The sequence below is a fragment of the Phyllosticta citriasiana genome, assembly GCF_038021145.1.
Source record: "Phyllosticta citriasiana strain CBS 120426 chromosome Unknown IWZ02scaffold_8, whole genome shotgun sequence".
Taxonomy (NCBI): Eukaryota; Fungi; Ascomycota; class Dothideomycetes; order Botryosphaeriales; family Phyllostictaceae; genus Phyllosticta; species Phyllosticta citriasiana.
Window position 1 is genome coordinate 701,132 of NW_027117285.1, and position 25,993 is coordinate 727,124.

Here is a 25,993-nt window from a genome sequence, read left to right on the forward strand (position 1 = left end):
GTCACCCCCTTGCTAACCAAGTTTAGACCCCCTACCAATGATCACCAAGAGATACCGCATCATCCGCCAAACCAACTTGCAAAAATTTCAGACTTGGAGCAATAGATTCAAAACATGATAGACGTACCGTTCCAAACTTTTGTCTTCACCAGCCATAGGCCTCCTCGACATACTTCAAATGGCGGCACCCGCTTTTAAGCGCCACATGAACCGCCTCCCGAGCCTCATCCGCAATATCGCCTGGTCCTGACGCCAGAACGACCGCCCTCTGACCAGTCTGCTTCCATTCGCGCGCAAGGTTCGTTACCAGAGCCTGGATTTCGGGTCGCCCCTGGCGTATCTCGACTGAAATCTGTCTCTGCTCATTGACAAAGATGCCGTCCTTTTCGACGTCGGCGTTTTTCATGTCTGCCTCCTTGTCCCTCGACGCCCAAAACAGGCCTTCGAAATCTGAACGGCGCAGCGCTGGGGCTAACTCACGTCGACAGAGGTCTTGTATGAAAGCTGATTGACGCGCGACCCATACTAGTTTTATGGAGCGCGTACGCGTGCGCCCTTCTGCGGCGCGTCGGACATGGTCGATGATGTATGGCGCAGCAGTCGAGATTCCCGTGCCGCCAGCAATCAAGAGTACGCTGTCAAACGTATGAAGAGGAGCAGCGTGGCCGTAGGGTCCTTCAAGTAGAATGGTGGGGGCGATGGCGAGAGAAGGGGAAGCCAGGCACTTGTCGCGGAGACGACGGGTCCAACCAGCGTATGGTCTGATCCAAAAAGTGAACGTAGGCTCGGCCGTGGAAGCAGCAGAAATGGCGTCTGACGCGGGACGAGAGGTGGCAACAGCCTGATCAATTTCTGCAGTTAGGCAGGGTGAGATAGTCTGGGCTGATGTGTAGGCGCCCAGGCTCAGAGGGTGGCATTCCCATCCCTTGAATCGCAAAGGTTCGTACAGATAGTACGATTGACCCGGACCCGGTGCGAAAGGCAGAGAACCAGGTTTGATGTCAAGTCTTACGACTTCGGTATCCTTGCTGTAGGTGGCCATGGCCGAGGGGCCCTTGACAATGCCGTTGCTGAAACGGACGTAGAGGTTGCAGTATATGAGACGAACAACTCTGAGGAATCGGTCGAAGCACCAGATTGCGACCACGGCCCAGAGGAAATTCTTATATTCTTTGTCCATGGCTAAAAAGTGGCTTGAAGACGTCAGATTGAGCACCATTTCAGAGCTACAAACTTACACGAAGATGGATATCACCACTAATATGGCAAGCGCAAAGTGAAGGGCGAGGAATGCCTCATAGAATCTGGCCCGAACCCAACTGTTGGAAGTGGCTACCATAGTGCACATGGCGACAACGGCCTTCAAACGTCAGCTCGATGTAAGTCTATCAAGGGGACGTGCATACCATCATGCCGAATCTAAACCAATCAAACTGCAGTAACTCCTTGTACTTGTGAGCTGTCCAGTCAGCGCGGTGAAGTTCACACCTCAGAACTTGACCTACTGTATTCGATGCGAACTATAGATTCACCAATACCATGGTAGATGGACAACAAGGTCACAACCCGTGCGATGTGTCGGTGGAAGATGTTGAATCTGCGGAAGCTCCATCCCGTTGCCCAAATGAAGATATTGTTCCGTCCAGCAAACATCCAGATCCAAGGAAGCAAAGCAAGGGCCAGGAGGCCTAAGCGGTCTGCGGTGTACGACCAGATCTGTTGCGCAGTATTTGGCTTCCTGTCATCGTGTCAGGGAGCGTATCCGAATTGGTAGATAGGGGTCTTCACATGATATTTCCAGGGAATACAGCAGCGTAATTCGCACAGCACAGTACGATGCACAATACCCAAAATCCAGTCAAGACGATCATTTCAAGTCGCTTGGGGATGGTGCACCAATGAAGCAGGCGATTGTGATAAGTTCCAATGGTTGCAGGAATAACGACATGGCTCTGTAACCACCAATAAACAGTCGAGGTGGATTCTGTAATGGTACCTGATTTGCTGGTCTGGTGTTCTCCCTGAACGTCGTCTGTGGCCCCTTCATAGTACTTGGATCGAAATTGGCGGAAGACGTTGGCTACGATTCCGAGGAAAACGATGGCTCCCCAGTATGCCATGATGATCCAGCCGAAGTTCTTCGTGTCTGAATCGAGTTTGGCCCATGCGTTCTGGGCATGTCAGCTACTACTACCATGGTACGACGGGAAATAATTGCTTACAACAGTCCGACACGCCCGGTCGAAATACTCCTTTGCAAGCAGAGATGGCTCAGTGATCTTCGATGATTTGTTCCGTTCTGGATCAACAGATTCAAGGCCTTGGATGAAAGAGTCTGTTACCAAACCAGTGACACTCGCGAGATCCAAGTCCTTGCAAATCTTCTTCCAGTATTCGACACCTGCGGACACTTGTTCATCGGAGCAATATGCTTTGGCCGAAGCGTACAGCGACGTCATTTCGACTGCAACGGTGCATGCGGTCACCTTGGAGCTTTTGGCGGATTGAGTTGACACGGTAGAATTGGGTTGGCCATTTGCGTGGTCTGGTCTGTTCATTCTGTAAGCAATAGACTTCAAATAAGAAGTACACTCACCGTTGTGATGAGTTGCTGCCACCATGCTCAGACCATTTCAGCGGACTCAATCCCAAGTAAATGGCACAGAAACAGTATTGAGATGGCCCTTCCGGTACGGGAGTTTTTAGTTTCGCCAGCGCAGTTAGAAAAAGCAAAGCCCAAATGGCACAACAGTGTGTCCAACTGCTCATGATTGGATTTGAAGAAGCAATTGACGAGGGGAGAGGAAATCGACGTCAAAGACTGTTTTTGTTAGATATTCGACGACTCCTCGGATCTTCAAGGACCAACGACCACAGATGGCTTGATGTAGGAAACGATCAGATAAGTGGGCTCCGATATCGATCGTTTCGCGTCAATATAGCCGTCCGGAACCTTCGCGCTGCATGACAAGGGACTGGCCAAGAAAAAGTCAACTTACGTTCATGCAAACGGTAGGACAGAAGTCCGTCTCAGACCCATCTTGCCGAACGCCTAGCCGTCCGGGAGAGTGTTGAAAAAGGGACAGTGCTCTTGATCACGACTGGGATCATGCTGCTTGATAAGTAAAACCTCGCAAATGCTTGGGATGCTTCCACATTGTCTTGATCGCCATGATTGATGAGGCTTGGAGCTGCTTGGTCGAGCTTAACCAGTGCTTTTTGTATTTGGCTAGAGACGCCTTGGCGGGTAAGGAAAGCCGCCTAAGCTGACGGCCCACTTGGAACGTTTACATTTCATGCATGAGTCTGTCGATGGACTAGCTGAGCCCCCTTATTGGCGGATGAAGTTCTCAAAATAATCCAAGGCAAGACTGCAGCAACCAAGGCACTACTCTGCTCAGCCACTTTCTTGACTGAATCCTAACCATCGATCGGAGTCCAAGCGAGAACTCGTCAGCGTCCCAATTGGAGATCCACCTTAAAGTCCATTAGAGGGCTAGCTTAGCGATTTTGCTAAATTCATGCCGAAAACTCTCTCGAGCTGTAGTGGCCCTCTCTGGGCGGATACTAACTTCTTAACAATCCTTGACATCAAGCAACTTCGCTCTCCGATCAGTCCCAGCATTTCCAACCCCAACACCATGAAAATTGATGTGCGTCATGTCCAACTCTCCAGGATCTCTGATATTTGCCTGTTGGAAGCCATCGCTGAGCACACCCGGGAACAGGTCGTGCCATCGGAGAACAACTTGTGATGCATTGGGATCCTCTGGGTCTCTGAGCTTGGTTTTGTCACTGGAGAGCACCCTGTGTCTTGTCAGGGTCGTTCGGGTCGCGAAATTTGGCCTTGCTGCCTCCTTCACTGATGACCTCAAAGCAGCGGGAACAGTTCGTGCCCTCTGGCAGCACCTCCTTGGGCTTGCATGTTTTCAAGTACCAAGCTTGGCAGCTATACACAAGGAGCTGATCGTATGCTTCAATGACCTTGCGCTTGGCCAGTCTGTCCGTCGGTGCAAGAATCCTTTTGCAGTGCTTGTTGGCACAGGTGGTTTCCTCCGGCAGGGCAAAGTTGGATTCGAGCTGCTGATGGTGGTTGCAGGCGACGCAGATCTCTTTGCCGTCCTCCGAGCACTCTCTCGGAGTTCGAGAGTTTTTTGCTACAAATCCCACAGAGTCCCTCATCGTCTTGGCTCGCCACATCCTGCATGTCTTGTTTCCGCCTGAGGTTGTTTGCGCACGGCTCGCACACATGGCAGCCTTGGCTCTTGCACCATCTGGCGGCGCGCTTGCCCTCTACAGCTTGCGCCTCATCTGGTCGTCCGCGGATCATCATGTACGGTGATGAAAATCGGGCTCTGGGCATCTGATTGTAACGCCGACAACAATGGACTTGTGCTGCGTAATATGGTTGACTGGTCTGACCTTGTGGTGGTGCATGAAGAAAGACTTGCTTCCGCGACTTATTGACAAAGGAATCTCCAGAGCGTTGGGTCCTTTTGGTGTCAGGTTTGCATCTTTTTCGGTCACTTGTGCCATACTGTGCCTGCGCGCCAGGTTGTTTGCACATGGCTCACATACGTACTGGCCCAAAGTCTTGCACCACCAGGCGGCCCTCTTCCCCTCCGATGCTTGCGTTTCGTCTGGTCGTACACGTATCATAAGATACTTACAGTTCGATTGTTGGCAGGGTGTCGATTCGCCAGCATTGTTTCGTTTGTGCACTTCAATAAGATTCTTTAGCCGAATGGCGTGGTGGTGGGTGAAGAATGACTTACAGGCTTGACACCAGATAGCGCTAAGTCTGTAGGGGTTCCATGCGGCCCTCTTCTCGATCCTCATCCCACAGTTCATGCACTCGAGCTCCAAGTTTCGGGCATCGGACGGCTATCGAAAGCACCAAACCATGTTGGCGCCACGGGCGATGGGTATGGCATCCAGGGGTAGCGAGCAAAGCTTGGTAGACCCCCTTTTCGGCAGGCCTGCCAGTCCTTAGGACTTCATCGTACAGAATCCACCGCTTCGCAAAGCAACTGGTTGAACCCGTGCAGTCGTATTCATTGTGCACAATGTCTACTGGTAAGCGGATGTGGCGGCGCTTGGTGGTGGTAGACTGTCGAGCGAAAAGACTAGAAGAGGACGTTGGAGAAGGTCTTGAGCAGCAGCCAAGACTCTTTGATCGGCGGCCGAGTCTTCGCGCCTGTCCTTGCAGGCCATCTCGTGGCAAGGCCACCGTCGACATGATTCTCGTGGGTGCGGTCAACCGGCTAGCCGAATGGGATAGATGGGCAGGTCAGCGCAGCGCCCATGTGGACCCCATGTTGCTCTCGGCTCAGGATTCTTGTCTCAATCCTTGGACGAAGCCACGAGAGTTGCTGGTGAGATGTAGCAGTCGCAGAGCCGCAGGCCAGTGCTGTTGGGTAGGCACAGGCAGGACTTGTCGAAGCTTGGCGGGCACACGGTTGAGGGCAGCTCCTGCGCACTGGTGAAAGCGTGGGCTGGAACGGGACGAAGCGTCTTGGCCGGCGGCTCTCAAAATCGCAAAGAGATGGTGAAAAGCGGTAACTGAAAACTGCCCCCCGGGCGACGAATGCTCCCTGTACCCTGTCAGCTTGCCATTCGACGGCCGTATGAATGCCCCCAACGCGTGTCTTACCTCAGCTGGAGGAGTGCTCCTTGTTTCCGCTCTGTGATTCCTTGACGCCGAGGTCAGGGTCTTGCCGGCGCCTGAGCGATGACGATGGGCGAGCTTGGGGAGCTTGAGGTCCTTTGGGTAACACAGGGCGATGGTGCGAGGGGAAAAGAGAGGGTTTCGCCGCAGCGAAGCGCCTGTGCAATCGTTTGCACAAGATGAGCGTCAAAAGAGGCAAAGGTTTGCGTGGTGGAGGTGGTGGGTGGGCGAAGCAAACGGGCGAGGTGTGACGTTAAGCGAGTCTAGGCGAATCGAGTAAGAAGGATGTGGGACGTGAAGGAGCGTCCCAAACGGGAAGGTGCTTCGAGTTTTGCCAAACGGCATATCGAAATGCTAGAAGCAGATCCGCACTTGTTGATAAACAGTGCCTCGCGACATGAATTGAAACTAGTTGGGAGTTACAGGTGCTATTACACGGAAACATGACTTGTTGGACTGGGTTATGGGGGATTTGCACACACAACGCCACATGAAATACTCTTTGGATATCGTTCACACCGCCCTCTTTTTCTTTCCAACCATAGCAATCTTGCATCCATGTTGACGAGTTGGTCATTGTGTGGTTGGCACTACTGGTGCGCTTAGTGGAGCTGCGCCGTACCAAGCCACCGCTGCCATGCCCAAAAAGGCGGCCACACAGCTGAAGACCAGAGCCACGATGCCCTTTGCTTCGAAGCCAGCAGGCAATGGGTCCACAGATCTGTTCTCTCCAGTCAAGTCGAAAAGGTCTACCGTGTTACCGGCTGCGTTGCCGGCGGTCAATTCGCCGCTAGCCTTGCAGACGTCGTAGTGATTTTGGGGAATCTTGATCAACTGTTGCATTTCCAGAGGCGCTTCGATCATGGACATCGCTAAACCAGCGTCTAGGTGCCATGTCAGGTGACAGTGGACTGTCCGTCAATTTCGTTGCGTCAGAAGGCGTTATAAAGGTACAGCATGGTCGAGGTGTCGTGGTGTTGAGGGGGGAGTGGGTGGGGTTGAGGTCCGGGGAACAGGGGGGACTTACACAGCCAGACACCTGGATTATCGGCCCTAAAGCGGATCAAAAAATTGCCGGTCGGCCTCGCCATAATTGTGTCTCTGCGCATCGGCACTGCCGGGAAGTTCGTCGTGTTCGTCGAGTTGAAGAATCCCTCCTCCTCCGGGCTGCGGTACAGGACTTGGAAGTTGTGGCCGTGCAAATGGAAAGGATGTTTCCCAGTATCCATATTATTGAGGACGACGTCAATCACTTGGTCTTTCATGAGGACATAAGAGTTGGTGTCGTGGCCGTAAATGACCGGGTTGGTGGCCGCCGAGCCAGAACTGAGGACCGAGTAGAGGGTTGGCACTTTTTGCGCCGTGTACGTAATGTCATTGAAGAATGCACTACTTATGTCAGCTTGTAGTTGGCAAATGATTAATGAGGACTCACTAGTTGGCTCCATCTCCGAGGTTGTTCATGCTCATGTTCAGCACAATCACTTGGTCCGGGTTCTTGTAGAGCGCAACTCCATCTATAGGTTCAAGGTTGAAGTCATCGTAGGGACCGAACTCGTCGAGAACATAAGGCTGTGGCCGGTGCCCATGCTTGTCGTATATCAGGTAGCCAGTCACATTGTAATTGAGGTCTGAAGGAATTGCGTCGAAAAGATCCTGCTTTTGTCAGCTTTCGTGCTACTTGGAAACGTCGATGAACGTGCGAAGTAAGAGCTTACCGTGTCCATGCTGCCAACCATTGGATAATTCTTGGTTGTGTCGTTCTTCATCTTCACAAGCACACTGTAACGTTGGGCACTGGTAAGGTAGATCATGTTAGTTTCGGCTGGTTTTGTCCAGACGCCATCCACCTCAACAATGGTCAAGTTGTGGCCTTCAATCCAGAAATAATGACTTGCAAACGCGCCGATGTTGACGAGCCGCAACAAATAAGTCTTTCCGGGCTGCACCGAGAGTTCGAAATTCTGGGTTTCATTCATGAGCGCAGAGTTGGGGACAGGCTCAGCGCCAGTTGGATTCTTGACACTGATAAAGTCCTTCAGCAGACCAGGCATTTGATCATGATACCAGTCCGACAGGGTGACGACAAGCTCTTCATCATACTGGCCAAGGTACGGATTCTCCGGGTCAGTGATGATGAGAGCTTGCCTGAGGCCATCTGGATATTGACCTCGACTGTGAGAGTGGTACCAGTAAAGACCCGATTGCTCCAGCTGCATTCTTTTAGCAATTGGCAGACCCTTTTGATCTTAAGTACTTACCGTGAAGTTGTAAGTAAACATTGACCCTGGGGCTATTTCGCACTGAACCACGTGCGGGGGACCGTCCATGTCATTGGTCCCATGGTGGAAGAAACCATGCCAGTGAATTGATGTAGACTGGTTCCCGAGATCATTGTAAACATTGGCAATAACACGATCACCTTTGGTCAAGTTGAGCACCGGGAGCGGCCATTTGCCATTAATGCCAATGACTGGCCGCTCCAGCATGCCATCGGGGTTTGCAGTGGTCCATGTAATGTTCCAGTCGTATGTAATTGTCTCAGCATTGACGACGGAGCCATAGGAGAAGAGCGCAAGCGAGGCGACTGCAAGCTTGAAGAACGCCATGAGGCCAGCACTGAGCTGAATTGAGGGGGATATGGATCGATGATTATCTATGGCAGCACGGGTAGAGATGCGATAGATAAGATCGAGAGGGCAAGATGGTCATTGAATCTAGGTTTTAAAAAGGTGCGATTATTGGCAAAGAGGTGCGCCAAAAAGCTTAATGGATCAATGGATGCTGCAAGCGGTAGCCAGCCAGGGTCCGTCGACGTCGTACCGACCACTGAGGACCACACGGCGTTGTCCGGCGGGGCTTCAGCTCAGTGTCGCGCCATTTTTATGCTGGTCTGGCTCTGTTACTCCACGAGTATGGTTCACCCGCAAGCTAGTTGCCGATGCCGGCTTTTGCTGCCATGGTCCAGCAGCTTTCCCGCCTGTCAAGCCTGGCTTTACTTATCTGATCCTCTGCATCCCATCCTCTCCGAACCTCCGGATACCACACTCTTTTGCCTTCCGGATCGCTCAAGCTGATCAACAATGACTGCCAACGTTTTTGCAGTGTCCGGTGCGTTGCTTCCTCAACGACTTGAGAACGAGCATTGTTGACGACGACTGCAGTCTTCTTCATTGTTTTCCGAGAATGCCTCGAGACTAGTATCATTGTGTCAGTCTTGCTGGCCTTCTTGAAGCAAACTCTGGGCAAAGAAAGTGAAGCCGCGGCGTATAGATCGCTCTTACGACAGGTAATTCACCCAAGAAAATCCCGAAAGCGATGTTGACAGCCTCAGGTCTGGGCAGGAGTGGGTCTCGGGTTCATCATCTGCCTCTGCATCGGAGCTGGCATGATTGCAGCTTGGTACACGGTGGGCAAAGATCACTTCGCCAAAACAGAGGACATCTGGGAAGGCACATTCGGTCTTCTGGCATCTCTCATCATCACCATTATGGGTGCAGCTCTGCTCCGTGTCAACAAGATGCAAGACAAGTGGCGCGTCAAGCTTGCAAAAGCTTTTGAAGCCAGGAGGACGCCTGCCGACTCAACTTCCTCTGGTTTCAAGCGCTGGTGCGAGAAGTACGCCATGTTTCTCCTACCTTTTGTGACAGTCTTGCGCGAGGGTCTCGAGGCCGTCGTCTACATTGGTGGAGTTGCTCTTGGACTTCCTGCTGAATCATTTCCACTGGCCGTTATTTGCGGAATAGCGGCAGGGTGTGCCATCGGATACCTCCTCTACAGGTACGTGGATAATCGATTCCTTAGGCGTTGCTGATGAGCGACAGGTCCGGCAATTCGACCTCGCTCCAGCTCTTCTTGATCATCTCGACCTGCGCATTATACCTTGTTGCCGCTGGTCTGTTCTCCAAGGCCGTGTGGTACTTTGAGAACGACAAGTGGAACAAAGTCATTGGCGGTGATGCGTCAGAGACAGGATCAGGCCCCGGGTCGTATGATATTCGGAAGAGCGTGTGGCACGTCAATTGTTGCAACCCCGAGATGAATGGAGGTGGCGGCTGGGGCATCTTCAACTCCATCTTTGGATGGCAGAATTCGGCAACCTATGGCTCCGTGATTTCGTACAATCTCTACTGGCTGGTCATCATCGTCGTTTTCGTAACGATGCGCTTCAAAGAAAGAAACGGCCATTATCCGCTTCTCAAGTCGAGCGCAAAGACCAGTCAGGACAGCGGTTCCGACCACTTTGAGCGCAAAGAGGGCCTCGTAGAGACGAATGGCAAAATACCCAATGCCGCTCTTAAGGCCAAAGAGGTTGGCGTTTGAATCGAGTCGGCAACAGTATGACAGAATCGGTACTCTCGTAGCACGTCAGAAGCCTGACTCTCCGTCGATGCGGATCTTGTCGTTGAGAATAGGGAAAATTTCATGACTTGGTCGAGTGTGGAGTGACGTGACGGGATCGGTAATGTATCTTGACTAGTTTGTATTCCTCTACGATTCTTGCACGGTAGCTGTGTGGAGGAGGAGCCTGGGGTTTTCCACGCATGGCTTCGGGCAACCAATAGTGATTGAACCATCTTGCAAAAGAAAAGGACCATGATGTCTCCATGCACCTCTGTACAAGTTTGATTCAGAGATGTGATAGTTCAAGATATGGGCATCAGTCCAATCAAGTGACGATTCTCCCGCCTCAGGAATCGAGCATTGACCAACTGTTTGCCTCGAAGGACAAGAGCCCTCCAACCAATCGCACGTCGGCTTGAACAGCTCACGAGTCGGGTTTCGGCTGACCATTCTGCTCTCCAATGTCCAAAGCCACCAGAAAGCGACTGACGCAGTTGTAAGCAGCCACAGTTGCGGTTATTTCAACAATCTCCCTATCTGTGAAGTGGGTCTTGAGCTTTTCAAAGACTGCGTCTGGGACACCAATGTCGACTGTTGAGGCATCTGTAAAGGCCATGACGATGCGGTGCTTTTCCGGAAGTTTCGATCCGGAACTGCTCGACGGGGCGGCTTCATTTCCAGTTGGAGGGGAGTTCAGGATTTCCTGGATGGCCTCCTCGTCCAGGTCGCCAGCTTCGCGAAGAATGGGTGAATGAGACTTCCATTCGTACCATGCTTTATTGAGCACGGCGACGCGGCAAATGGCCAATTCGCGAACCGAAGTTGGAAGCGAGGTGCGTTGACGAATGGCGCCAATGAAGGAATTCCTGGCAGATTTAGCATCCTCCTATTTCTGCGCTGTGGTATGGCTCACCAGCCATCTGCCACAGGTGGAGAGTGGAGCAGCGCAAGGTCCAGCTTCATTAGACCCCTCTCCCCACGTCTCTCTTGGACGCGACGGAGAACGGCCTGGTCAGCCGGATCCTCGAATTCGGGTGGGTTGGGGACGTAGGGCAGACGCATCATGGAGGAAACAGGCAGTAAGGATGGGAAGGGAACAAAGCAGGTGAGGCTGAGTATTTGATGGGACGTTGTAGCCGCATAGCCGACGATGAGTCGAGGGATTGGATGAGGTGCGAGGGAGTTCGGGGTGACCGCCTTTGGAGAAAGACGGGACCCTTGTCGGCGCTCTGCGCAGGTCGTTTCATCCCGCCCTCCATCAACCATGGCCCCCGGCAAATCGTCCGCCAGACTAAAGCAACCCTCCAAGACCAAGACGGAAGGTGGCCGTCCCGCCTCCAAGAGCCAGGACAAAACGAAACATTCATCAACACCGCCCGAAAAGCCCAGCGGCCCCGTTGCAAAGACCGGTCTCCACTCGCTGCAACCTCTGCTCAATGTTTTTCGCAATGCCTTTTCAGAGCGTTTGGCTTCTGATGTCAAGCCGTTGCTACAACAGGTGAAACAGCATCTTTTCAACAGGGATTTCCTTGAGGCCTTTGGCAGGGACGACCACCTCGAGGCATATGCTGTACGATGGAGCCCCAGCAGAGCGCTGGGCTATGCGCAAATTTTTGAGCATCTGGAAGACCGCTTCCTCCAGAAAGAGATAGGAGCGAAGGATGCGGATGATTCTTTCCGAGTCGTCTGTCTTGGTGGAGGTGCTGGAGCCGAAATCGTAGGCCTTGCTGGATTTTTCCGCCATCTCATCGACGAGGGCAGCGATGGTGACGCCAAAGAGAACAAACGACCAATGTCACGCATGGACGTCACCGCGATTGACATTGCAAATTGGTCGCCCGTCGTCGCGAGCCTCCAAAACGCCATCACAAGCCCACCTCCTCTTTCCAAATATGCTTCTGCGGCTGCAAAAGAGGCCAACAAGGAGCTTTTGACGCCCGAGCTCTTTCACACCAGATTCCTCCAACAAGACGTCCTCTCCATGGAACACGAAGAACTTTCCGCCGAGGTCAAGGACGCAAACATGGTGACCATCATGTTCACCCTGAACGAGCTCTACACGGCTTCCCTGGCAAAGACGCAGCGGTTCCTGCTAGTGCTGACCGAGGTGCTGCCCGCTGGGGCACAGTTGCTCGTCGTCGACAGCCCGGGGAGCTATTCGACCGTGACGCTCAATGGCGCAGAGAAGAAGTATCCGATGCACTGGATCCTGGACCACACGCTCTTGTCGACGACCCAGGTGCGCAAATGGGAGAAGACGCTCGAGGACGAATCGCGCTGGTTCCGGCTGCCTGAAGGACTGAAGTACCCCATTGAGCTGGAGAATATGCGCTATCAGATCCACCTCTACAAGAGGATTCCTCAAGCATCAGGTCTTCCGTGAAGCTGCCTGGTCAAACAAGGAAAAGGAATGCAGTCATCGTTTGCGACAGCATGGGAGAAATCGCGGTCTTTGCTGTCGACTTGTCTGTTGGTCTGGACCACCTCAGTCACTCGATTCACTGAGTCATATGGCCCACGGCCAACAACAGCAACCGCCGCTTCCGTCTGCGCGTACCTGCATCGGCTAACAAAACTCACGATGCTCTCCCGGTCCACGTGAGCGATCTCTGATAGGCTCCACGATGGCTGCGCCCTGGCAGCCAGCCTCAAAACAGCAAACCCAAAATGACGACATCAATTTGCGCAACTGCAATCGACCAAAGCGTTCACCATAGTGTCCTCTATTACGACTAGCCGACGCTTGGATAAAGTCACGAGGCTCGCTTTCGCTTAACTTACCAGCGTTTACTTGCTCCCCCTTCCATCTGCGCACTCACCGCCTTCCACGATCTTGTACCCTTTGGAATGTGCTGTTGAGCAAACGTGCAGCGGGTTCCTGGATGGACAGCTCCGCGGCTTCCTGGTGTTTGAAAAGCTGTGAGGTGGACTCAGATGGGTACTTAGATACGCTCAAATCTAGAACGATGTCTTCTCTTTCTCCTTTCTTCTCCACTTCAGCGTCAGTCTACGAGTGTTGCTCGTTGTCGTACACTCAAGCATTCAACGACAACTCGCTCGCGTACTCCCTGAAAACTTTTGTCTTTGAATTTGACTCTCGAATTCCCTTCACTAAAAGCTTGAATCAAGATTCCTTCTTGCTCAAGAATCACCATGGACCAGAGGAATCAAGCCAGACCTCAAGGAGCCGGTTCCTCAGACTCTCAACCACCGGCACCTCCGCCTTCTGATCCATTGGAAACTTCAGCCAGCCGTTTGCCACGCCAGTCACGCTTCGAACAGCTCATGGTAGCCTACAAAGCCCTCTGCTGCACTAATGAGGGCACCAACACCACGGCCGGCGGCGCCATTGCACTGAACGACCTCAACGCCAACCAATCCTCTCCAGCTGAACCAAGCCCGAACGAGACAAGCACCAATGCCGAAGACGAAGAAGAGACGACGAAGATCAGCACTCCCATACGCACCCGCTTCCACCGCCTCTTCTCCCGTCCCCTTCCCGGAGCCAATCCACTCCCTCGACTGAATCTCCTCCCCAAGATCTCCATCCCGAGCTCGCTCTCGCGCCTCTCGACGGCAGGCAACAGCAGCAAGTCGCAAAGCGGCGGCCGCAGCCGCAAGCTCTCACTGAGCAGCTTCACGCGCTCGCACTTCTCCGCCGAAGACTTGGACTACGACCCGTACACGGTGCGCGGCACGACGCCGCCGATCCTTGGCCCCCGCGACTTTTCGTGCACCAGCACAAACAGCAACATTTGGCGTCGGGCCCAGCAGCAGCAGGAGCAGCAGCGCCAGCGGCGCCGGGCGGCTAGTGATAGCGGCCCCTGGAGGCCCCAAAGGCCGCAGACTCGAGAGCGTGCTGGCGATGGCGGTGACCAGTTCGCGTACGGCTACGAGAGGACGTATGGACGCGGATACGCGTATGGCCACGGCAACGGCAGCGGTAGTCGTGGTGGTGGAGGTGAAAGGGCCGCAGCGTCAGGAGGCCGCGGATGCTCGAACGCACGCAACACCAACAATCCCACGACATCGCGGGGCAGAAGCAGAAGCGACACTGTAATGACAACGGCACTGCCACGTCTCCACGGTCCGCAGCCCCTGAGTCTCCGCGCCCAGCTGAACGAAGAAGCGCCAGCCTCGATCTCAAACCACCACGACCGCCGCAACAACGCCAACCTCAACCGCACGCGCACCCGCAGCCGCAGCGTGCTCCTCCCCAGCCCCACCTCCTCCATTTACTCGACCGGCACCACCAGCGAAGAAAGCCTCGACGACACATGCTCGTGCTGCTGTCGGCGCAACGCCGACGAAGAAGCCGACAAGGCGGACCGCGCCAACAATCACGACGACATCAACGACAACGACGACGACGTAGAGGCCATCGACTTCGCCTCATCGCCCTACTACGCCGCCCACCCGACACCAAGCATGCGGCCCAACCTGCCCTCGCGCTCGCACTCGCACGCCTCATCGCTCGCGCTGCGCCGCTGGGACGCATCGCACCCCGGCTCGCCGTACCCGTCGTCCTTCCGCCCCGGTCTCGCGGCCCTAGCAACCAACGCGCTGAGGCGGCAGCGAGCGCGGCGCGCGGCGCGCTTGCAGCGGCGAAAGGAGGCGCTGGAAGAAGCAGCGCGCATCGCGGCTGCTCCGCACTCTGCCGACTTGGTCGTCGAGGAGGATCCGTACGGGACGACGGACTCAGACACCGACAGTGAGTACGCGGCTGCGCTTGCGTCGATCGATGCTGCGAGGGCGAAGGCCAAGGCTGCGAAAGCGGCGGCGGCCGAGGCGAGGAAGGCGAGGAAGATGAGGGCGAAGGCGTTGTTGAGTGATGGTGCAGATGAAGATGGCGCGTATGCTGCTGCGCTTGCGTCGATGCCCTTGCCGTCGCACGTGCCGATGCCGATGCAGACGGATGCCGTCGTCTCGGGCGCTATTGCGGCTTTGAGGGCGCGCGAGTCTGCGTCTGCGTCTGCGCCGGCGGTGGTTCAGACGGGCCGGAATGCGGTGGTGACGCCGCATGACGCGGCCAAAGGCGATCCGGCGAAGACGTGGTGAGAGGGATGGAAGGGGAGCAGAGGGCATGAGACGGACGGCTTCTTTCAGTGCTTGCTTCCTTGCTTTCCTTGCTGTTCGCCTACCTTACCTACCAATGTCGAACAGACGACAAGACGAAGCAAAAAGAAGCGCAAAGGAAGGGAAAAACGACAACCAGACGCAATCGCAGAAACAGGAACACCTTTTTCAAACGAAACGGAAGGCACCCTGGGTTCGAAAGGGCTGTGAATTGCAATGCGGAAATTGTCACAAGGTATGTAGCTCTGAGCGTACAACTGGAATGAGGATTTGCTTGGCGGAGAGAAGATGGGAAGAAAGGCCCACGTGTACTAGCCGTGACGCATGGGCAAGGAAAACAAACGAGAACAGAGTTGTTCTAGCAAGACGTCTGGTTGCAGTAAAGAGGTCGGGCAGGACAGGGAGCGTGCTTTTTACCAGGCAGGTATGCAGGTCGTTTTCGGGCATCGAGATTGGTATGTATCATGTCCTATAATCAAGGTAGTGAACGGGCAGTGCTTTCCGGACAATCAACGCCATGAGAGTTCCCAGGGCACTCCGAACGTGGATGTGGATTCCTCAGCGGGTGGCTCGGATATCTGCTGATGCGGCTCAGCGCATGGGGCGGTCGAATGGGCCAGTAACAGAGCATCTGGTGGGGGCTATGGCTCAATTCAGTCCAACAACTCCTCATCAACGTCTATTATTGTCACGGGGGCATTCAAAACGCTTGATCTGTACAAGATATCGATTCGTATCGAGGCGTCTAGACGCTGATTGTCTTGAAAACGCTGGAGCCTCATTAGCAGCTGCTTGTAGTCGCAAGAATGGCATGCGCACGTACCCGAATCCGCTCCCTCCAGTCGCCATGACGGTGCCCGGGATTTGCGGGTGCCAGTGGCCCTCCTTGACCTGCTCCATGTAGTGCACAAACAGCAGCTGGGGCGGCACGTCTTGGACGCCACCCGTGTCCTTGCTCTCCTCGTCATCCAATTCGACAGCCAAATCCCACAGCGTGAGGGTATTGTCTCCGGCAGCGACGAGGACGATACTGTCGTCAGTAGGGTGCCACTCGACACAGGTGATTTGCTCCTTGTGAAAGTCAAAGGATGCCACTGGACTGGGCTTGCTTGTTGCGCCGGGCTTCCACTGGCGCAGGTCCCACACGCCCCAACGTCCATCATCGGCACCAGAGGCCAGCAGGTGGGCGGTCTGATGAGACCAAGACAAGACGTTGACGTCAGTTGTGCTTGCTTGGACGGTGATGACGGGCTTGCGAGATTTGGAGCGGACATCCCAGATACGGACGGTTCCATCGTTGCCGGCAGACGCAAAGACGTTGCGCTCCGTTGGCGACCACTGCAGCTCCTCGACAGTGTGGGCGTGGCCCGTGTAGGGGGTCGTGTCAGTCACAAAGCCGCCGCCTTGGGTCCGCGTCGTTGCAAAGATTTTTCCGCCAACGTCGCCAGTCAGCACCTTGCCCTCGGGCACCAGCGGCGACCAGTCGACGGCATAACCCTCATTCTTGCCGTGGGCGCGAATGGTGCAGGCAGGCTTCGATTGCTGCGGGGTAAGAGTTGCGCCTGGCGTGTCAAAGCTGGCGAGGTGGGGCGTAATGTCGTGGATAAAGACTTGGCCAGACTCGGTCATTGTGGCCGTCAACGTTGTGGGCGGCTGGGCAGACGTGACTTGTGGGGACTGGTGGGCCCGTATGCGGTTCGTCGTCGAGGACAGCGGGATATTCTTAGTCTCCAGGATAGGGTCGGCCGACTCTTCGTCGTCGCTCTCCTCGTCGTCCTCGGGCTCCTTTTCCATGCGACTCAGACTGCTCATCTTCATGACCATGAGCTGATTTTCCTTTTCGCGACCATATTCGGCTTGGGTTCCGGCCACTGCGTAAACGGTTGCGGGGTAAGATGTGCGGTTGTCGCCGAGTTGGTCGCGGACAATGTCAAAGGAAAGACAGGGCCACGGGGCCTCGAGAGTGTGCAGCATTTCGTATGTAGATAGATCGGGGGACAGGGTCTCGCCGGGACTCAGTTTATGGCGTCCGGGAATAAAAGTGCTCTGGTCCACGTCCATGGCATCTGGAGACATTAGCATGTTGTAGGGGCAGGTCAGGGAGAGCAACACACTCTCTCGCTCCTCTACCTCGCGCTCCTCGTCTGGCCTGCCATCGACACCAGCCTCGAATATTTCGTCTTCGCTCTCGAATTCATCTTCAAACTCGTCCTCGAATTCGCCAGCCTCGTCGAGGCTCTGGGGATCGACAGGACGCTCACCCTGCTTGAGGGTCTCGCGCTCATCGTCGGCGGGCTCTGCGGGGCGTTTGCTCATGGCGAATGTGGGAGGTGGGTGGCAGGGTTTATGTGCATAGGACGAGCGACAGCGTCGCAACTTTTTTGTCGGTGGTCATGGAGGATGCAAGCTCCGATGTGGGAGCAGCCGAAGAGAGGCCGAGACTTGGAGCGTGTCCCTCTCTCAGTGCCGTCAACCCTCGACGGGACTCCGGGAGACGTGAGGTGCAGGGGTCTAGGTGAGGTGGCCAGATGCGGGCAGCAAAGGAGCAAGAAAAGCTTGACAGATTGTTGACTTTGTTCAATTTCAACCTTGCCACTCGCGACGCCTGCTCGGGCTTCACATGGTGGATGACGGGTTGGGTTGTTTACTAGCATTGCAATGGAAATGGAAAGGGAGCAAGCACTGCGATAGGCACAGAGAGGAGGGGGGGAGCGAGTGAGTGAGTGAGTGAGTGAGTGAGTGAGTGAGCGAGTGAGTGAGTGGTGGTTGGGCCGTCGCCGTCCAGGTGTCGGTTGCCCGGGGATTGGTGTCCAGTCCAGTGAGTGTGCCTGAGGCTGGACTCGGCTCCGCTTCGGTTCGGTTTGTTGGTCCCTGGGGTCATTTCATGGTCATAGTCATGGTCATAGTCATGGTCATGGTCATATGTAGGTGGTGATGGCTGTGCGGTCCCACCTCACTCTCCGACCTTCTGCCTGCCGCTCAGCTCGCAGCCTGAGGTCATGATTGCAAGTACTTAGTTACCTTACATGTACCTGCTTCTCCATCGTCCCTTTCCGAGCGCCGCATCGACGCGTTGCTAGCCCGTTCCCCTCGTCGTCGCAACGCGCGCGGCTACCTGAACTGAACATCCCTCCACCCAGCAAACCAAACCAAACAACCCAACCCAACCCGACCCAACCCAACCCAACCTAACCTAACCTAACCTTCTCTCCCGCCCGGGCAAATCCCGCACATCCGCATCACCTCTTCCCATCGCATCGCTGTCACGACTCGTCCGCTACCCGTTCGTTGCCTTGCCGCCGCCGCCGCCGCCGCCGCCAGCTTGGGCCTGTCTGCCCATCGTCAGCCCGGCTGATTCACTCTAGTCTCGCCCTGTCCACCAGACGGTCCCATCGCCCTCCAGCATGGACGCCCCAGCAGAGCCCGCCCACGAGCACCGCGACCCACTCGCCAATCTTCCGTCAGCGCCAGCGATCGATGCCGCCGACGACAGTGCGAACAGCACCACCATCACCGCGTCAACCTTCAACCAGATGCCAGACTTTCACCACCCTTCCAACGCCTTTGCTGCAAGCTACGGTCCCTCCTCTCCCGACCACCACCGCCCCTCGACTTCTCATTCAGACACGGGCTACAGCCGCCCCTCGTTCCTGTCTGACAACAACACCGCCGTGCACGGCTATCAACAGTACTCGTCCACCTCGGACCAAGACACTCCTCCACGCTACCAAAATCACAACAACAACAACAACTACAACAACGGCTACAACAACGGTCGCCCCTCGTCGCGGCCCCCGTCGAGACCCTCCTCTGGTCTGGCCTACCAACAATCCGACGGCGGTCGCTCCACAACCTATCAGGACCAGAATCACAGAGGCTCGGGCCAGGCCATGGCCGACCGCCAAAACACCAGCGTCGTCATAAAGGTGGGCATGGTTGGCGATGCGCAAATCGGCAAGACGAGCTTGATGGTCAAATACGTCGAGGGCAGCTGGGATGAGGACTACATTCAAACATTGGGTACGTGCCAGGCACCCTTCTCTGGCCACGCTCTCTGGCTAACACGCCGCAGGTGTAAATTTCATGGAAAAGACCATTTCCATTCGCAACACGGAAATCACCTTTTCGATATGGGACCTTGGTGGTCAGCGCGAATTCGTCAACATGCTACCATTGGTCTGCAATGACGCCGTCGCCATACTCTTCATGTTCGACCTCACGCGGAAAAGCACACTCAACTCCATCAAGGAGTGGTACAGACAGGGCCGGGGCTTCAACAAGACGGCAATTCCGTTCCTTGTTGGCACCAAGTACGACCACTTTGTTAATTTCCCGCGCGAGGAGCAAGAGGAGATTTCCAACCAGGTAAGTGACTCACTGGAATTCGCCAAGACTTGTTTCCGAGCAACCTCGTATTTACTAACACGACGCAGGCCAAGCGCTTCGCAAAAGCAATGAAGGCCAGTCTCATTTTCAGCAGCACCAGCCACAGCATCAATGTCCAAAAGGTAACTTCGTCTCCTTGTGCTCAACCGACTAAGCTAATCAGCGTAGATTTTCAAAATCGTCCTTTCAAAAGCTTTCGATCTCAGATGCACAATTCCGGAAATCGAGAACGTCGGAGAGCCTCTCCTGCTCTACCAATCTGTCGGCTAAACCGCCAGCTCAAGACACCATCAACTTTTCCCTTTGTCACAAACGAAGCCTTCGCCGTCGAATCAGATTTTCCTATGCATGCAGTTCGGTGCACTCGGTAGTCCTTTTGTCGAATTCCCTTCACTTCTTGATTCCCCTCCTTGTCTTTTGGGCGAGTGTCATGATGCATTCCCGGAATTTTTCCTTGCTAGTTTTGAAACGGTACTTGGCTGCCAACGATTGGACGCTGCCAATGCAAACAGCGAAGACGGTTTTCTTTAGTTCGAAGGGCTGGATCTGTCTGTAGCAGTCACACGGGTGAAGGAAGCGTCTTTGACCAGCAAGTGGAAGCAGAAGCAGAAGAAGCAAAAGAAATCTGTCATCACCACCCATCTATCTATCCATCGATCCCTTGTAATCCTTTCCCCTCTTCTGTTTCTTTACTTCTTCTTCTTCTTCTTCTTCTTCTCTCAAATCTCACAATACCAACCAACCGATTCTTTTCTTCTTCTTCTTCTTCTTCTTCTTCTTCTTCTTCTTCCTCTTTTCTCCTTGCCACAAATCAGCCATAGTGTCTACCTTTCTCCTTCTCTTGTTTCCGCTCGCTACTTGTTTTGATGAGGGGATTGATCGATGATGATGATGATGCTTTTGTTTTGATGATTCAATTGCGCAGCAAGGCGGTGGCGCTCGGTCCAGCGCCGCCGCCCGCGCCGGATATGATGGTGGATTAGACGGTCGCACAATGGATGGATGGATGGATACAGGGGCTGACTGGTTGTGCTCGGGTGCCGGTGATAGACGTGGGTTGGTCGGTGGGTGCATGGGTGGACGGGGGTGGCAGAGCCGATGACGTGTCGACTGGGCTGGCTAGATGGATGGATGGATGGATGGATGGATGGGACTGGCGCACCACGTGTAGGTGTAGGTGTAGTTGACAGTCGAATCCAATTGGATTGATTCGAATGAGTTGAGCGAGCTAGGCTGAGGTGTCAAAAACACACACCCCTCTCTCCTCAAACCCCGAACTCCTGAACTCCTGGACGCCCTAAATCTGTGGCCTTATTCAACGGCTGGCTAGTAAGGCATATCAGTTGTAGAAAAGACGACGGTGATGACGACGACGACGACGACGACGACGACGATGACGTAGATTTGAGAAAGAGGGAGTAAATTACGAAATACGACATGCGGCACATGGCCAACAGAAAAAGACGCCAGAGAGAGCGAGAGAGGTAGGTATGCGGACAGGACAGGACAGGACAGGACCAATTCAACAAAGACGCGCGTGAATGGGTTTGACGACGCCGATTAGCTGACTGGCCGGCAAGACACGAATCACATCAATCATCACCATGACAAAAGGCACTGCAAAAGTGAAGGACGCCACTCACTGATTGACTCAAACGATACACACACACACACACACACACATCCACTTCCATATATTTGTCCTCGTGTCCAGTGTCCAGTGTCCAACGCGCCACTGCCATTTCTGCCACCGCTACAGCTACCATTCAAGCGAACAACCTGCCTGCCAGAGTACTTTCCTACGTAGTGCGCTCGCTCGCTCGCTCACGGTGAAGAGAACGACTGGAGAAAGAAAAAGGAAGAAAGGGGCGATTTGAGCTCCAGGATTCAAGATTGACGATCAACGATGCCATTTTAGTCCGTAAGTCATGACGGGGCGGGACCGTACGAGACAAGAGGAGACGGGACGAGAAGAGATGAGACGGGATGGGACGGAGACGCGAGCTCCACAGCGGCTGGAGAAGAGGAGAAAGAAGGAGGAGAGGAGAGAGGTCAACACATTACAAATTCGACAAGGAGAAAGTGGAGAGAGAGGGAGAGGAGAGGAAGAGGGAGAGAGCAAGGGAAAAAAAAGAATCAGGGAGGAGTAAGAAAACCAAATCAACACATTTTTGCCTGCCTGCTTGCCTGCCTGCTTGCCTGCCTGCCCATCCACCCGCCCGCCCTTCCTTCTCCATCAATCCCATCATCAATGCCTCCAATCACCGACCCACCCACCCACCAGGCCCATCCAGCCAACCAGCCAATCGCCGTCCGTCCATCCGTACGTCCATTCGCTACCCTAACAAGTGATCCGCGCTCCCGACGACGCTGATCTGAAGAGAAAAAAGAAGAAAAGACCAAAAGGAAAAAGGTAAACCAAGATAAAGAATCGGATGCTGCTGCTGCTTGCGTGCTTGCTTGCTTGCTTCTGAAAAGCTAATGGTGCGGACAGGGTATTCGGTTCGGGGGGTTCGCCACTCGCGCAGATCGAGTCCAAGAAAAGGGGGAGAGAATTACTGGAATGCCAAACAAGAAGAAGAAAACAAAAAAAGACACAAGGGAAAATCGCCAGTCGCTGGATGGATGAATTGGGGGGGAGGGGGTGGGGAATGATCCACGAATCATGAATGGTCGAAACGAAGAGGAAGAAGAAGAAGAAGAAGAAGAAGAGAAAAACCGACATGTGTCAACAAAAGGTCCTGGAGAAACGGGCTCAATACGGCTCCAAACAAAAAGGAGCCCAACGTGCCCCTTCACTCTTCTTTCTTTCAACTCTTCATCACTCTACTTTTGCGTCCACGCCGCGTGCGCCGTCCTCAATAGATTTAGCACCTGCACCTGTCCCGCCGCGCTCTCACACGCACACTGTAGCGTTCGGCCGTCGTGAAAGTCGAGAAGCACGCTATTGGGCATCTCTTGACGTTCGGCGTCGGGGGCAAACGGGGCGAGGAATTCGCCGAGGTGGTAGCGCTTGACGAGACCCTTGGTCTAAAGAGACGATGTCAGACCAAAGTTGGACATGTGGGGAACAGGGGTGCGCCGCTAAGCGGTTTGCAAGGATTCATGGGACCAAATTCTAGGGATGCTTACGTCGTTGGCCTTGGATGGCGATAACACAATGTTTCCTTGGGCATCGATTTCGACGTGTCGGCGCTTCCAAAGCTGTGTACGGTCAGCAAATCGTGAGTTAAACGAGAGAGAAAAATCGTACAAGATTGTCTGGGAATTGGACATTCAATTCGCCAATTTCCAATCCTGCGGGAACTGCCGTCGACTTTGGAGTTGGAAGCTCCTCTTCAGGAACCTCTTCCTGCACTGTGGGATTACTATTAACCATCTGATTCAGGCTCTTCCTGCTTGCGGCGGAGAAGCCGGTGCTCATCCGCTTCAGTAACCTACTCGTCCGTGATCCCTTCCTCTCGTCTTTCGACTCTGCGCTTTCCGCCACGCTGTCAAAACTGGCGACAGACTGGCTTCGTGGCATCGACTGCGGAGGCGACGAAATTTCACTACGCCTGCGTCCGAGCGAGCGCCAGCTGCTCTCCGATGATGAACGAGGAAGAGCCTCGCGTTGCGGCGAGAATATGACGGGGGGGGCGGTTGCGGAATGCGGCGAGCTGACTTCTTTCGAAGGCGAGGGTTGGACGACGGGCGAAGGTTGGACCTCTTGCTTGGTGGTCTCGATTGTAATGGGGCTCGGCTGCAAGTCCAGCGGCGACGTCTCGTGCTCTTGCTGAGGTGTCCGGGGGCCTGGGGCCGGAGTCCGGACTATTCGCGCCGTGACTGTCACAGACTCAGTCTTGCTGTCTGCGCCCTTGTTGTAGACAGCCTGAACGGGTTCGTTGGAGTTGGAGCCGCGCGACGTGGGGCGGTCGGACGGAGCTACAGAGATGAAAGAAGATTTACTGAGACGCCGCGAATTCTTCAGGTAGGCATCCGCAGACGAGGCGCGGAGGGAGTTTTGCCGCTGGGCGACGAGGGAGTTGGTACCGGGGTCGTTACCTATCCGACGGGGGACCATGTGAGTGGCCTCGCGGTTCGACTTCTCAGCCAGAGCCTTCATGCGCTGCGCGATGCCCGACGACACGCCAGTCTTTCTCGTCACTGGGGCGTTCTCCTTGGAGCCTGCGTACGATGCCGACAGGGACCGCTGGGACGCCGCATAATCGGGTGACGGGCGCTGGCTGTTGCCCCTGGTGCTGGAGAGAGGATTCGAGTTAACCCGCTGCTCGATGGAGATGGTCGAGGTGCTGGATCCTTTGCGCCTGGGAAAGATGGACGTAATGGGTGACTTGGACACGGATACAGACATTGGCTTGGCCTCCTCGACGGTGGCGCTCTGGAGCTCCTCCATGAACGAGTCGTCCGACATGTAGTCCTCGTCGGAAATTTCCGCACTGGGGTCACCGACACGGATGAGGTCGACGTTGCGACTGCGGCGATTCTGCGTGGAATGGCGTTTGGGGGTGGGACTTGGAGAAGCAGCAGCAGGCAGGGCCGTGGTATTATCGTCACTCGGGCGCGGTCCCTGGGTGGATTCCGCTTGATGGTCTCCCGAAGAATCCCTGTCAGGAGATGAAACATCCTGATTCGTCGAGGGATCGTCGACCGATGGAACACCGAGCGAAGAACCGTCGAAGCCCCCGTCCACACGTCGCCGTCTCTCTGCTCCGTCGACCGCGTCCTTGTGCTCGCCGCCCTCAGAAACCGACGACGGCCGCGTCGACAGCGTCTTGGCCGACTCCTGGAGGGAAATGGGGGACGAGGAGACAATAGGAGTAGGAGGCCGTGCTTCTTCTTCTTCTTCTTCTTCTTCTTCTTCATCTCCGGCTCCACTGATCAGCACTTCGACGCCAGAGTCCGCTTTTGTATGATCGAGACCCGAAGCAGCATTTAAAGTCGCCGCCGAATCCGTGCTAGGCGTCTGCTCTCGCGGCACTTCGACCCCTTCTCCGCCAGCCCCCTTGGCCTCCGCTCCAGCGGTTGCATCAGCTGCTCTGTCTGGATCTGCACTGGCGGCTTCATTTGCCCCCGTCTTCTCCTTTGCCGCTTGGGCGGCCTTCATTTGCTTCTTGCGCAGCTCGACCGCCCGCAGAAGCCGCTGTTTCTCCGGCGTTATGCCAGTCGACTTGGCCGAGCTGGCGCTGTTCGACCTCAGCCCGGGGCTGGAAGTGGGCCGGTCCGGCGCTGATGACGGCATGTCAAGCATCTGGGGAACTGGTGGAGGAACCGCGATGCTCGGCACAGTGCTTGACTCGCGCGATTTTGGTCGTGCCAAGTTGGCCTTGTTGCGCACGGCAGCCTTGAGGCTCGGTGGCAACTTGGCGCTCTTTCCATCGCCTGCCGTGTGAGGGCGAGAATCCATGGGCCGGGGGCCAAGCTTGACCTTGGGTTTGTACAGGTACGAAAAGTCGTACTCTGGGCGGGCGGTTGACGACGAGGCGCGGCGTTGCGGGTCGTCGTTGGATAAATAGTCGTAGGCGTTGAGCGACCTGACCGACTGCGCGTAGGCCCTGGGACTTCCAGTTTTGGAATCAATGGTAGCTGCTCCCGGCGATTGCGGCATCGTGTCTGCGTGCCCCGTGGGTGAAAGAGGACGCGCGCTGGTCGGGGCTTCCTCCTTGGTTTGTTCCCTTTGTAATGAAGATAGTCCCGTGTCTATCCTCGCCAGCGGTGCCTCTGCGCCCGCTCCGTCCGTGACGTCTTCGACATGTTCGCTTATGCCATCCAACTTTTTCGACTTTGAACTCGTCGACGAACTCGACGACGCTTCGGTGTGGAGGGAGGACGCCGCGGCCAGGGCATTTTCGGTCAACTCCAGCGGCGAAGAAAAGGAAAATATCGTGTCATGTGAGAAGCGCTCCTCGATTTCTTGGAAGTGGACGGTGACGCGCGCTGCAGAGGTCAGTGTCGGGCTTCCTTGGTCGGATTAAGGTGAGACGCGTACCTTGCAAGAGGCGCGAGGTGCCCTCCGGGATGTACTTGAGGAGAAGTTTGCGTCGGCGATGGTGCACGAGGCCGTAGAGAGGCGACTTTTCTTCATAGTCCAGCAAAGCGGCGCGGGCCTCGTTGACTCCAGCGGTGCCCAGGCCGAGGACGTCGAGAGCGTCTCTGGACGCGTACTTGAGGAGAAACCTGTGCGGCGTACATGTCAGCCTTACCCCTGCCAATCACATCAGCCACTTGGGCCTGGTGAGCTTACCATCCTCCCGCGTCGGCCAGGGCGGCTTGGTAGGCTTCCTGGACAGGGCCCTGATCAAGGCCATTCAACGACATTGCGCCGCCGTGCGATCGCTTGTGCGACGGGATGGGAGAGGGAAGGGAGGTGGTTTCTTTTTGGACTTTTAGGCGCCGTACCGCTGCTTCAGGCAAGGGCGCGCTATATCGGGGCCCTCAGGGGTTCAGGCACAATAAGGCTGAGCATTGAAGCTTGACGGGGGCGCGGCGTCGAGTGGGCGTGGTCATGCGTGGGCGGGA

At 55.1% G+C, this 25,993-nt stretch overlaps 9 protein-coding genes across 9 annotated transcripts; 4 read left to right on the top strand and 5 right to left on the bottom strand.

The window, feature by feature from the left end:
• Positions 1-7: 7 nt before the first annotated feature.
• On the bottom strand, positions 8-1,919 carry IWZ02DRAFT_403834 (putative ferric-chelate reductase). Its single transcript, XM_066765648.1, has 5 exons — positions 1,789-1,919; positions 1,506-1,738; positions 1,407-1,459; positions 1,239-1,360; positions 8-1,193 (listed from the first exon to the last, which is right to left on the bottom strand). Exons 1-5 carry the CDS (start codon positions 1,869-1,871, stop codon positions 146-148), a joined length of 1,539 nt encoding a protein of 512 aa, XP_066621687.1. The 5' UTR covers positions 1,872-1,919; the 3' UTR covers positions 8-145.
• A 4,322-nt stretch (positions 1,920-6,241) lies between these two features.
• IWZ02DRAFT_379687 (putative ferrooxidoreductase Fet3) lies at positions 6,242-8,277 on the bottom strand (the record flags this gene model as incomplete). Its single annotated transcript, XM_066765056.1, has 5 exons — positions 6,242-6,579; positions 6,696-7,057; positions 7,104-7,324; positions 7,387-7,881; positions 7,930-8,277. 5 exons carry the CDS (start codon positions 8,275-8,277, stop codon positions 6,242-6,244), a joined length of 1,764 nt encoding a protein of 587 aa, XP_066621688.1.
• A 474-nt stretch (positions 8,278-8,751) lies between these two features.
• IWZ02DRAFT_491427 (high-affinity iron ion transporter FtrA) lies at positions 8,752-9,991 on the top strand (the record flags this gene model as incomplete). The annotated part of the gene is made up of 4 exons (XM_066769740.1): positions 8,752-8,779; positions 8,833-8,957; positions 9,003-9,448; positions 9,493-9,991. The coding sequence occupies 4 exons, from the start codon at positions 8,752-8,754 to the stop codon at positions 9,989-9,991; spliced, it is 1,098 nt and encodes a 365-aa protein (XP_066621689.1).
• Positions 9,992-10,436: 445 nt separating this feature from the next.
• On the bottom strand, positions 10,437-11,074 carry IWZ02DRAFT_379940 (4-carboxymuconolactone decarboxylase-like protein; the record flags this gene model as incomplete). The annotated part of the gene is made up of 2 exons (XM_066765072.1): positions 10,437-10,878; positions 10,926-11,074. The coding sequence occupies 2 exons, from the start codon at positions 11,072-11,074 to the stop codon at positions 10,437-10,439; spliced, it is 591 nt and encodes a 196-aa protein (XP_066621690.1).
• A 202-nt stretch (positions 11,075-11,276) lies between these two features.
• IWZ02DRAFT_379905 (uncharacterized protein) lies at positions 11,277-12,395 on the top strand (the record flags this gene model as incomplete). The annotated part of the gene is made up of 1 exon (XM_066765068.1): positions 11,277-12,395. One exon carries the CDS (start codon positions 11,277-11,279, stop codon positions 12,393-12,395), a length of 1,119 nt encoding a protein of 372 aa, XP_066621691.1.
• A 770-nt stretch (positions 12,396-13,165) lies between these two features.
• Positions 13,166-15,070, top strand: IWZ02DRAFT_491430 (uncharacterized protein; the record flags this gene model as incomplete). Its single annotated transcript, XM_066769741.1, has 1 exon — positions 13,166-15,070. One exon carries the CDS (start codon positions 13,166-13,168, stop codon positions 15,068-15,070), a length of 1,905 nt encoding a protein of 634 aa, XP_066621692.1.
• Positions 15,071-15,760: 690 nt separating this feature from the next.
• On the bottom strand, positions 15,761-17,404 carry IWZ02DRAFT_379634 (glutamate-rich WD repeat-containing protein-like protein 1; the record flags this gene model as incomplete). The annotated part of the gene is made up of 2 exons (XM_066765053.1): positions 15,761-17,154; positions 17,203-17,404. 2 exons carry the CDS (start codon positions 17,402-17,404, stop codon positions 15,761-15,763), a joined length of 1,596 nt encoding a protein of 531 aa, XP_066621693.1.
• An 895-nt stretch (positions 17,405-18,299) lies between these two features.
• On the top strand, positions 18,300-19,804 carry IWZ02DRAFT_294121 (P-loop containing nucleoside triphosphate hydrolase protein). The gene is made up of 4 exons (XM_066763835.1): positions 18,300-19,108; positions 19,161-19,453; positions 19,522-19,596; positions 19,643-19,804. The coding sequence occupies exons 1-4, from the start codon at positions 18,493-18,495 to the stop codon at positions 19,742-19,744; spliced, it is 1,086 nt and encodes a 361-aa protein (XP_066621694.1). The 5' UTR covers positions 18,300-18,492; the 3' UTR covers positions 19,745-19,804.
• A 2,496-nt stretch (positions 19,805-22,300) lies between these two features.
• IWZ02DRAFT_379113 (uncharacterized protein) lies at positions 22,301-25,792 on the bottom strand (the record flags this gene model as incomplete). Its single annotated transcript, XM_066765023.1, has 5 exons — positions 22,301-22,504; positions 22,607-22,678; positions 22,728-25,411; positions 25,464-25,651; positions 25,719-25,792. 5 exons carry the CDS (start codon positions 25,790-25,792, stop codon positions 22,301-22,303), a joined length of 3,222 nt encoding a protein of 1,073 aa, XP_066621695.1.
• Between the last annotated feature and the right edge of the window lie 201 nt (positions 25,793-25,993).